The sequence below is a fragment of the Camelina sativa genome, chromosome 14, assembly GCF_000633955.1.
Source record: "Camelina sativa cultivar DH55 chromosome 14, Cs, whole genome shotgun sequence".
NCBI lineage: Eukaryota > Viridiplantae > Streptophyta > Magnoliopsida > Brassicales > Brassicaceae > Camelina > Camelina sativa.
The window spans coordinates 20255342-20266751 of record NC_025698.1 but is presented as its reverse complement, the minus strand read 5'-3'; the positions used below and the strand labels follow the sequence as shown (position 1 = coordinate 20266751).

Genomic DNA, 11410 nt, shown 5'->3' with positions numbered 1-11410 from the left:
CTTTTTACCTAAAAATTGTGTCATTCTAGTTATTGTATAGGATGTAGTGTTAATCTAGCAATTAATTGCCAAATTTGTGTGAAACTAGTTTATTTTCACATAAAAAAAATCAAATGAAAAACCCAAACATGACTATGACAGAGTCTATATATCTCGGTTAAGCTACATTGGTATTGTTGGTAGGTTTAGTCTTGGACCTCTTGGTTTAGTTATTTTTGTAAAGAACTGTGGTACTGGTACGATTCATTCTGATAAAAAAGAAATCATTTTCGTCTTCTAATTAACTGTGTCATTATAAAACTTGTTCTAATATCAGGATAAAACTTTTTTTAAAATGACACAGCAAATTAGATGACGAAAAGGAAATTTTTTTTATGGATTAAAAGGATTTTGTACATGAAAAATATCCATCAGGATTACAATATTTTAAGTTTATGCCATTTTATGCCTAATGAAGCTAAAAAATATTCCAAAATAGTTGCATTTTAGTTATGGCAAACGGTTTGTTAATGGATCCCTGGAATCTGTTCCGGTAAGTAATCGTTTGGATGTTGTGTAATTTATCCGTCTGGGTTTTTTCTCCTTAATTTAACTTGTTTGGTTTTAGCCTTCAAAAGTGTTCTTGTACTCATCGATTTAAGTTTCCGGAAAGATTGATTTTTTTGTCGGCCTTTGTATTTTACCTTAAAGTTTATCAATGACGAAAAAAAAGTTATGGCAAACGTCGAAAAGTGACGTAAATGAGCATCATTTTTTTCCTTTTAAAGTCAGTATAATAGAGAGAAATTTAAGAGTCATATCACATTTTCAACTTTCAATATAATCTGATTTAAACGTTATCTCTATTTCATTGCTCTTTATAGAAATGTTTAAGTTGATTCAACTTTTTTTTCTTTTCTCAATATAATCTGATTTAAATATTGCTCGTTTCTATACAAGTTCATCTTTTCTTTCAATATTTTTGAGAGAAATTATCCAACTTTACAGTGAAATGTTATTTTGAGAGTGATATAAATAAATAAAGAGAATAACAACAATTGATATATGTTGAAAAAGATGATTAGAGTCTACAGTATTTCGGTTATATTTGCAACACTGTTTATTATTGTTTAATTTATGAAATTTATTTAGTTGTTGTATTTGGAACAAATAAGAGAACAAAAAACAGGACCAAAATAACAAAAAAACAAAAAAGGAACAAAATTGCAAAGCTTTCAAATTTTTGTTAGCATGCAGCAAAACAGAGTATCTTATAAAGAAGTGACTTTGATTAGTAACCAAAAAAATTATTGTTGTTATTTTGTATTTAAAGATCGGATAGGACATTGCCCTTTTTGTTTTTGTTGTTGGTTCCCTTTTAACAACAACTTCTGTCAAACCAGAACAGTGACGTGTTAGTCTGTGTTTTAGGCTAATATGCTCTTTATATATAAAAAACTTTGATCACACACTGACACTGGTTCTCTCAATTAACAATCAAAGTAAACAAAAGTTTCAATGTTCCCGACTAAGCTCTTTTCGATGTTGATGATCAATTTGATGTAAGATCAAATCAATTTCAATGTGAGAGAAATGACCTTATTAGAAGTATTATGACTCATCAAAACGATGAACTGCAAGTACTAAATAGTAAAAAATAAATTTTTAACAACACATTCAGCGAGATGATTAAGTTAATTTTGAATAAGGAGGGTAGCAACTGGGGTTAAAGTTGAATGCTGACTGTAAATTCATTCGTTTTGATGTGGAATTTACAATCAAAATAAAGAAAAGGGACAAAATTGTAAATTCATAAGAAATCCTAGGCAGGCTGCAAAAAGTAGTGAAGTTTTGAGGCTCTGTTGCATATTAATGGCGAAAAAACGACAAAAGGAGACAAACTCAGCCTTGGACGTGAAGACCTCTGCCTCTCCCTCCGTACGTACACTCACCACACAACATTCTCTCTCCCCACAAAACCATTTCCTGTTATATATCACCAACCAAAACCTCTCTCTCTCCGTATTGTTTCCTTGGCTTTACTCTCTCTCTCTTTTCTCTCTCCTCTTCTCTCTTCGTTTCTACACACTTTTACTCTGTTTCTGATCTGATGTTTGGAGAAAGATTCACGCGTTTTGGAGGGTTTCAAGGAGATTTTAACTTGGGACGAGCTCTTCCTCTTCCTCCTCCTGATTTTGGTTCTGATGGGTTTCTTACAAAGAGTCCAGACACAAACCCGTTTCTGAAGAATCAGTGTTACAACAACAAAACTGGTGATGCTCTGGATTTGTGTAGAAAGCTTAACAAAATGGGTATCTCTTGTGACATGAGCATCTGGACCAAACCTGAAGAAGAACCTTTCCGGGTCGACCCGGGTGATTTTGGGCCTAGAGCTAGAACTCTTCATGGGTCTTCTGGGTTTGAGCAGGAGGATCTGACTGGAGGAGCTGCTTCTCAGATTCATCATGATGGGTTTCGCAACTTTTCCTCTGTTCGTCTGCAAAACAACAACTTTCATGGAGCTTCTTCTCCGGAAGAGCTTAGATTGCTTGGCTTTCAAGGTTCCTTTAACCCAAATGGGTATGAAGAGACGATGGCTTCTAAGACTCACAGAGATTTCCTCTTCGACCATATCCATCAACCCATAAAGCGTTCTCCTCGTCTCAGAGGCAACAACGGTGCTTTCAAGGGTTCGTTGATGTTTGAGGGATTTAGGGCTTCTCAAACCCTAGCCGCCATGGAAGGTTCTGGAGCTTATTATCCAGAAGATAGTTCTCATCTGATGAGAAGGTATCCAGAGGATACTCTGATCGGTCAAGGCTCTTATGATAGGATGAGTCCAAAGAGCAGTATTGATTTGCCTTTGCCTCTGAGTCTCGTCTCCGTGGTTGATGTGTACGGATCTGTGATCTTAATGGCCAAAGATCAGACTGGTTGTCGAGTATNTTTCTCTCTCCTCTTCTCTCTTCGTTTCTACACACTTTTACTCTGTTTCTGATCTGATGTTTGGAGAAAGATTCACGCGTTTTGGAGGGTTTCAAGGAGATTTTAACTTGGGACGAGCTCTTCCTCTTCCTCCTCCTGATTTTGGTTCTGATGGGTTTCTTACAAAGAGTCCAGACACAAACCCGTTTCTGAAGAATCAGTGTTACAACAACAAAACTGGTGATGCTCTGGATTTGTGTAGAAAGCTTAACAAAATGGGTATCTCTTGTGACATGAGCATCTGGACCAAACCTGAAGAAGAACCTTTCCGGGTCGACCCGGGTGATTTTGGGCCTAGAGCTAGAACTCTTCATGGGTCTTCTGGGTTTGAGCAGGAGGATCTGACTGGAGGAGCTGCTTCTCAGATTCATCATGATGGGTTTCGCAACTTTTCCTCTGTTCGTCTGCAAAACAACAACTTTCATGGAGCTTCTTCTCCGGAAGAGCTTAGATTGCTTGGCTTTCAAGGTTCCTTTAACCCAAATGGGTATGAAGAGACGATGGCTTCTAAGACTCACAGAGATTTCCTCTTCGACCATATCCATCAACCCATAAAGCGTTCTCCTCGTCTCAGAGGCAACAACGGTGCTTTCAAGGGTTCGTTGATGTTTGAGGGATTTAGGGCTTCTCAAACCCTAGCCGCCATGGAAGGTTCTGGAGCTTATTATCCAGAAGATAGTTCTCATCTGATGAGAAGGTATCCAGAGGATACTCTGATCGGTCAAGGCTCTTATGATAGGATGAGTCCAAAGAGCAGTATTGATTTGCCTTTGCCTCTGAGTCTCGTCTCCGTGGTTGATGTGTACGGATCTGTGATCTTAATGGCCAAAGATCAGACTGGTTGTCGAGTATTGCAGAAATTAGTTGATGAAGGAACGTTTCTTGAGACTAATGTTATATTCCTTGAGATTATTGACCATGTCGTTGAACTCTCCATGGATCCTTTTGGGAACTACATTGTCCAGAAGCTTATAGATGCCTGTGATGAGGAACAGAGAACGTTGATTGTTAGTGTGCTGACATCAAAACCAAGGGAGCTTATCAAAATCTGCCTCAACGCTTATGGGTAAGCTCTTCTCTTTCTATCAACTTTAGTAAAATTTTAAAAATCCTTGATTCATTAATTTTTAGTCAACGAGTTCAATAGAGATGGAGACATTTCATCTTTTGAGAATTAAGATGAAATCTTTCTTGTTTTTTTTGAGAAAGATGAAGACATTTTCTGTTTATGGAAATATTTGATATCTCTTCATAGTTTGGTATAAGGTTTAGCCATCGCTATCATTAAAAGAAGGCACTATTTGGTGGAGAAGTATGAATTTTGGTTTTTACTTTTTGCTGTTTTTGGACAAACCAAAAACTGCAAGCTTTATGGGAAGAAAAAAAAATAAAGCTGAGACCATTGGACAAAACCCTATAAATCCGCTTATATACTTCTGATTTCAAAAGATGAAAACTTTTTGGCCAAAGCTTAGAAATTTGCTATACGTTTTTGAATTCTCATTTGTGGCTAATGGGTTTATGAATTAAAAAACAGGACAAGAGTTGTACAGAAGATGATTGAAACAGTGAGAACAAAACATCAGATGGCATTGGTCAAGTCAGGTCTCAAACCAAGCTTTCTCGCTCTTGTTAAATATTTGAATGGCAACCATGTGATTCAAAGCTGCCTTCAGTCCCTTGGCCCTAATGACAACAAGGTTGAATTTATGTCACATCTTTTGTTTCGTACTTAAGCTTTGATGAACGTTGTGAAATTGGGTGTTGGTTTGAGTTGGAAGCAGCTACGAAAGTCATGTGCTGAATTGTTGTCAGATATTAATATTTATCATTTGATTCTTACTTAAGCTCTTATGAATGATGTGATTTTGGTGTCAGTTTGTGTTAGAAGCTGCTACAAAGCACTGTGCTGAGATTGCAGTTCATCGCCACGGATGCTGTGTTCTGCAATGCTGCGTTGCAAACTCTGTTGGACCGCAACATGAGAGACTCGTTGCTGAGATATCAAGAAACGCACTTCGCCTTTCACAGGATCCTTTTGGGTAAACATTATCTCCACTGTAGACTCTAAATATTATTTCTTATATCTCCACTGTATAGTTTGAAAAGCTTTCCTTATGGTTAATAAATTTTTGCAGGAACTATGTGGTGCAGTTCTTAATAGAGCAAAAATTTTCTGCAGTGAAGTTGCTAGTTCAGTTTAGAAATCACTACGCCGAGCTAGCGACTCAGAAGTTTAGTAGCCATGTGATTGAGAAGTGTCTAAGGGAGTATCCAGAGAGTCGTTCTGAGATTGTCCGCGAGCTCCTCTCTAGTCCAGATTTTGAATATCTTCTGCAGGATCCTTATGCGAACTATGTGATCCAAACCGCACTCTCTGTAACCAAAGTAAGTCCAAATAGATGAATCTTTTATAAGCTTTCAAAAACAGAACTTGATGACATGGCTTTTGGGGTTAACGTAGGGAGCTGTTCGTGCTAAACTGTTGGAGAAGGTTTACAGATTCGGGAAACTACGGTCGAGCCCTTACTGCAAGAAGATTTTCTCCAAGACTATCTTGAAGAAGTGACCTTAATTAGTAACTAAAAGCTGTTGTTGTCCTTCTTTTGTGTTTCAAGATCATATAGGGCTATAGAGATAACACTGCCCTGCCCTTAATGTTTTTGTTGTTGGTCTCCCTTTTTGTAGTGACAACAACTTTTGTCAAACCAGAACTACTTGTTAGTCTGTGTTTTAGGCCATGTACTCTTTAATCTTTAATTATATATATAACTTAAAGAGACCACACTGGTTCTCTCTGTCTCTCTTTTGCATTATTTGGGAACTCAAAAACACACAACAGAAACAACAACCAAGGTTTTGGAAGAACAGAATCAAAAGATTTTAAACTCATCAAAGAGAAATAGAGAGAGAGAGAGAGAGAGAGAGAGAGAGAGAGAGAGAGAGAGAGAGAGAGAGAGAGATGTAGAGAATAGAAAACAGAAGCTAGAGCAGCAGCTTTTGTTTCTCTGTGGAGGATTTATTGATTAAGCATCATCTTCACCAAGAAGTGCGACAAGCATCTTCTCGTAATCACCACGAGTGTCTTTGGTGATGGCTTTCTCCAAAGGAATGCTGTTCCTGCGCTGGTACTCCTCTCCTATGACCTTCAAGTCAATCTCAGCTCTTGTGGTCACAATTCTAGTGAGAGCTCCTTCGTCGGTTCCAGTTTTGTTGATTGCTGAACGAAGCACATCCACAAAGTAAAGCTCTGGTCTTGTCAAGCACTGAATAGTAGACCTCAACAGTGAAAGGAACTTGTCGTCATCATCTCCTTCCTCAAGGCTCTTGAGGATTTCCTCGCCATGATCATCTTGGTAGCGATTGAAAGTAGCATTGATCTGTGCTTTGCTCCTTGTGGACAAGATTCTAATGACATCCTCATCGGTGTAGTGCTTGTCCTTGATTTTCTCATGGATCAGCTTAGCCTCTTGCTTTGCCAATGTCATGTTCACTTCATCCCCTTCGTACCTGTATGAGGTAACAAGAGGAACCAAAAGCTTCCTGAAGTCACCGGTAGTGTGGTGAGCAACGTCCTCTTCAAGGGACTTCTTGTAGCGAGCATGGTAAGCTTGCCTAGCGTGAAGCAGCTGCGTTGAGGTCCTTGTGCAAGCTACTTCCATAAGCACTTGGTTGCTTGAAGTCCATCTTTTGGTGGCTTCATTAGTCAATAAGGCATCGCGCTCAGCGGGTTCAAGAGTCCACAACAAGATAGCCCTCTGTTCCATGGCCAAAACCAATTAGGATACAATGACTTAACACAGATTTAAAAATCCAATACTTAAAAGTCTGAAATCGTACCTCGAAGTCGTTTGAGAGTTCCTTGTCAAGGGTCTTGAGAAGGTCTTCGCCGTAGGTTTCATGGTATGATTGCCTGATCTGTTTCCTCTGTTCAGCACTTCTGTGACCCAAGATTGATATGATCAAATCCTCGTTGGTACCCCATCCTGAAAAAACACGAATAAGATTCACTTTATATAAGCATCAAAGTCAAATGGCAGATCCAAGAAAGCCACACACTGCAGATCCATGACAACAATCAAGATCAAAGTATAATCTCAATCAAGATCTTGGACTTCAAACAAATCATCACATCAATACAACATTTCAGATCTAGAATAAGAAGACAGATCTGTGAGTTTGAGTTTGAGAATCAAAATAACCAATCAAGATGTCGTGTGAATGTTAGCATTGTCAGTATCAACATGATCATACAACCAAAAGTCCATTACACACTGATCAGAACAAAAAAAAAGAAAAAAGGATCAAAAGATTATTCTAGATTATTCTAGATCCAACAAGAACCAAAGAATATTCTAGATCCAACAAAGAAACGAGATCACTGGGGACTGATCCGATCCATGAAAGAACAAGCTCGATCTACAACATCAATACCATCATCAAAACAGAATGATCATATAATAAAACACTACCGACACAACGTCCATAATAGGATCGGACCAAAACCAAGTTCGATCCAAATCAAAAACCATCTAAACGAATGATCATACAATCATCGACCAAACCAAAAACAACAGATACTGATGATAAGGTACATAAGAAGATAAACAAGATCAACAAAAACAGAGAACAAGAAGAAGCATAAAACTATACCTTCAAAAGCAGTTCTCAATTGCTCAGCATCTTCAGATGGAGCAGGAACAGAATCAGAAACCTTAAGAGTCGCCATTTTTTTCTTCTTTGCAAGTTCTTTGTTTCTTCTCCACTCAGTGGTATATGTTGAGAGTCGAAGCCGACGCAAGATTGACTTATAAAGGAGAAAGGAAGGCTAAGAGGTTTTAGGACACGACGTGGCCTGTCCGCATATACCAAAATATCCTTGAGCAATTATTTATTTGATCTGCCACGTGTTCCATATTACACTTTATGAATTACTATCTTTTTGTTTTGTTTTTTTTTTCAATTCGCATCTGCTTAGCTTTATTCGCAGGTCATGATTTCACCGAAAACAATCGTAATCTCCACTTTAACGGTTTGATTGGTTGTCACAAGATTTATACGCGTTTATATTTAAGTTTTCTAATCCTTTTTTTATTTTATTAAGACATTACAAAGTACTAGATCAGCGTTTGTTGTGCTCACTCTCTATGTTTTTTTTTTTATGTTTTTTAAAATCATTTTGTATGTGTGTGAACTATGATATGTGGTCTGAGTTATCCGTTCCCACTGACTCTGATATATGATAAACACGTATTATCATATAATTGAGTTGTTATAATTAATTTGCCAAAAAACATTATATGGTATAAATTGATATAGTGAGTTTGCTATAGAATTATGATATACTAATATTATAAAAACGACCGACAAATAACATTTATGTTGTAGATATTGCAATATGTCTTATTAAGTAAATTTAATTTAAATGTAATAATAATCATAAATTTAATAAAATTATAAATAATTAATAGTATTATATCACAAATTTTGTTAATTTTTTTGTAACATAGTATATTAAAAACATTAACTATAATATTTACAATCTTATTATTTTTAAGTCTATGCTTATATTTCTGTTTCATATCAAATAAAAATGAAAGACAATAAATTTGACAAAACTCAAAAAAAATGTAAATAATTATTTTTTAAATTTTTTTGTTGGGCATTTTTAATTATTATCAAAAAATATAAGAGAAATAAAGCATTTTTTACTATTCAAATTCAAAAAAAATAACTAAGTTTTTTAAAATAGTAATTCAAATTACTACCTCTTAACTTATGAGTGTTATCTTTTGATTTAACAATATATTTTTTGAATAAATAAATAATTCTGGAACGAAACCTTATATAGCTTTAGACACAAAACTAAACATGTTATGATTGATATCTTTAGATTTAATAATATATTTTTTGAATAAATAAATAGTTGTAGAACGAAACAGTATATCCCTAAAAATGGTCTCGTCCTAAGAACCAATCAACCCAACAATCTCTAGGATTTTGTCAATAATTATTACCAGTTGAGTTATTGTAAGTCAATCATAAATTTAGAACCTAACAAAAATTCAAACGTAAATTTTTAAATACAACTTATGATTGATAACATTTTTGAGTTATGTTAATTATTTAATTTTAAATCATATTAATATTACCTTAAGAGCTTTCCGTGTTTTCAATTATATTCACCTTTTGTATTAACTATAGATATATTTTTTTGTGCAAAGTAGTTATAGAGTAATATTAAGAAGTTAAATGTAAGATCCAATCAGTTTTAAGTTTTTATACGTGAGTACGTGACGGGGTGTTTTGTTTGTAGTGTGAGTCCTTCGGATTTTTCTTATAAATTGTTTATACTAGTTTCGACATGAGGAGATCTTAAATTATTTAGTACCTGACAAATTGTAAAATTATTTAACCGGCGCTGATAAAACAAAAGAAAAAATAAATCTAACCTATATCAAATGCAAACGTGGTGTCCATTAGAACTTATTAGATAGAAAACGAAAATTATTTGTTTCTTAAAAGTCCTACTTTGCATAAGAAAATCTCTCATATAGACAGTAGTATTACACATATTAGAAATATTAATATAATAATATACAACACATTTTAGCGAATAAAATATCAGATTCTGAAAAGTTCAGCTATTCTTTTTTGGTGGAAAAAAGATACAATGTGTAAACCAAGTATATATTTGTTTAAATGACAAGAATATATAGTGACTACTAGTGTGATATAGTTTCTTGAACTGATTTAAGAAGTGTTTGGACCCATGTTATAAAGTTATATACAATATTTTAGAGAGAAACAACTATATCGACCTACTTAGTTTTGCTAACAACAATTTCTCTACCGTCACGCGTGGCCCAATCCCATTACACGCGGAGTTACATGCTCTGATGTGGGCTATGGAATTCTTGTTAGTGGTTATGATTGACTATCAAACATTTGAGATGGATTGTGCAGAATTGATTGTGATGGTGCAGCTGCCCGAAGATTGTCCGGCCTTCTCAAATCTACTGGAAGAATTCTCCTTGCTCCGATCTTCTCTCCCTTCCTTTACCTTGACCAGGATCCCTCGTGAGTCCAACGTCAGGACAGATTGTCTTTCCCAATTTTCAAGATCTTTAATTTTTAAAACTTGTTTTGTAAACTCTTATTCTCATGTCTGGGCAACCAATCTTAGAGTAATCTTTTAATTTGTTTAATGTTTAGTTGGAAAAAAAAAATTCTCTACATATTTTCTTTTTTTCCAATTTACATAATTTTTTTTTAAATTCATATTAGCCTGACCGACATACTTTGAAACAACCCGACCCGTTTCTTTAATAATAATAATATAATTAAATACTTCATAATATTTAATTATAACTCAAACATTAAACCAACAACAAATCAACATGCACAGCGGAAGGCAAACCAAACCAACTCCAATTTAATATAACTATTATATCAATTAAAACCAATATAAACCAGCAACCTAGCATACTTTTAATATGGTTCCAACAACAAAATAACATAAACACAACACAACAATCAAGACCCTAGATCATCCTCCTCCTCATCGCCATGATTCCATGCTACACATTACCTACACCACAAACACAATGAAATGCGTAATTATTACCAGAACTAGTGAAGCGACCCTCCCATCTACGAGCTATACACACAAGCAAATTAAGAGCACAACCACAAATAAAACATAACAAACCAGTCATTAAATATAACACCCAATAACACATTCACCACACCTACACATCATCACACAAAACAAGTCATACAACCCAATCGCTTAGATAAGCTCATGGTCATGCACTTACCTTATCAAAGTGATTCACAAAAATAACTACAACCAGAATAGAGGCTCTCCTTGCATCTGAAACAGCCTACAACATCCTACAACAAGTTACACAACCAAAACGACTTTGAAACAAAACTGATAGACATAACAGAAAACTTCAGTTTTAAAGACGAAAACCGAAAACGAAAAACCAACCGTTAACGTTCAAATCCCTCCGGTGGAAAGCTATCCCTAGGGGTCAAGAAGCTTCCCTCAAAATATCGTGACGATCGGATAATAGACGAGCCCATGATCTCACTTACAATACCTGCTGGTCTCAGTTCGCGTCTGAGACGACACACCTCACGAAACTGCAGATAAAATCTCGATTATTTGCTCAAATCCAGATCCATAAAAAGGAGAATCCAGATAAAATGCTTATCGATAACTCTACCAAAACTCATTATCTTTGGGTACAATTTGCTATGCCGAAACCTATTTTCCCTAAAACCTGACAGTTCTGTCTCTCTTGCTTTACATACCAAAATCGAATCTCCCCTTCCTCAAACCTTTTCTCTACACACAAGCTCTCTTTTTTCTCTCTACAGGAACGACCACAGCCACCAAAAGAGAGTAGAGAGGCATGAGTTATAGAAAAATCTAGGG

At 35.6% G+C, this 11410-nt stretch overlaps 3 protein-coding genes across 3 annotated transcripts; 2 read left to right on the top strand and 1 right to left on the bottom strand.

Annotated features, from left to right (window-relative positions):
- LOC104743816 (pumilio homolog 9-like) lies at positions 2090-2977 on the top strand. The gene has a single exon (XM_010464861.1). It carries the CDS (start codon positions 2090-2092, stop codon positions 2975-2977), a length of 888 nt encoding a protein of 295 aa, XP_010463163.1.
- On the top strand, positions 2962-5852 carry LOC104742073 (pumilio homolog 9-like). The gene is made up of 5 exons (XM_010463032.1): positions 2962-4030; positions 4502-4664; positions 4843-5006; positions 5103-5352; positions 5429-5852. The coding sequence occupies exons 1-5, from the start codon at positions 2982-2984 to the stop codon at positions 5531-5533; spliced, it is 1731 nt and encodes a 576-aa protein (XP_010461334.1). The 5' UTR covers positions 2962-2981; the 3' UTR covers positions 5534-5852.
- LOC104742074 (annexin D1) lies at positions 5730-7774 on the bottom strand. The gene is made up of 3 exons (XM_010463033.1): positions 7618-7774; positions 6805-6950; positions 5730-6722 (listed from the first exon to the last, which is right to left on the bottom strand). The coding sequence occupies exons 1-3, from the start codon at positions 7691-7693 to the stop codon at positions 5991-5993; spliced, it is 954 nt and encodes a 317-aa protein (XP_010461335.1). The 5' UTR covers positions 7694-7774; the 3' UTR covers positions 5730-5990.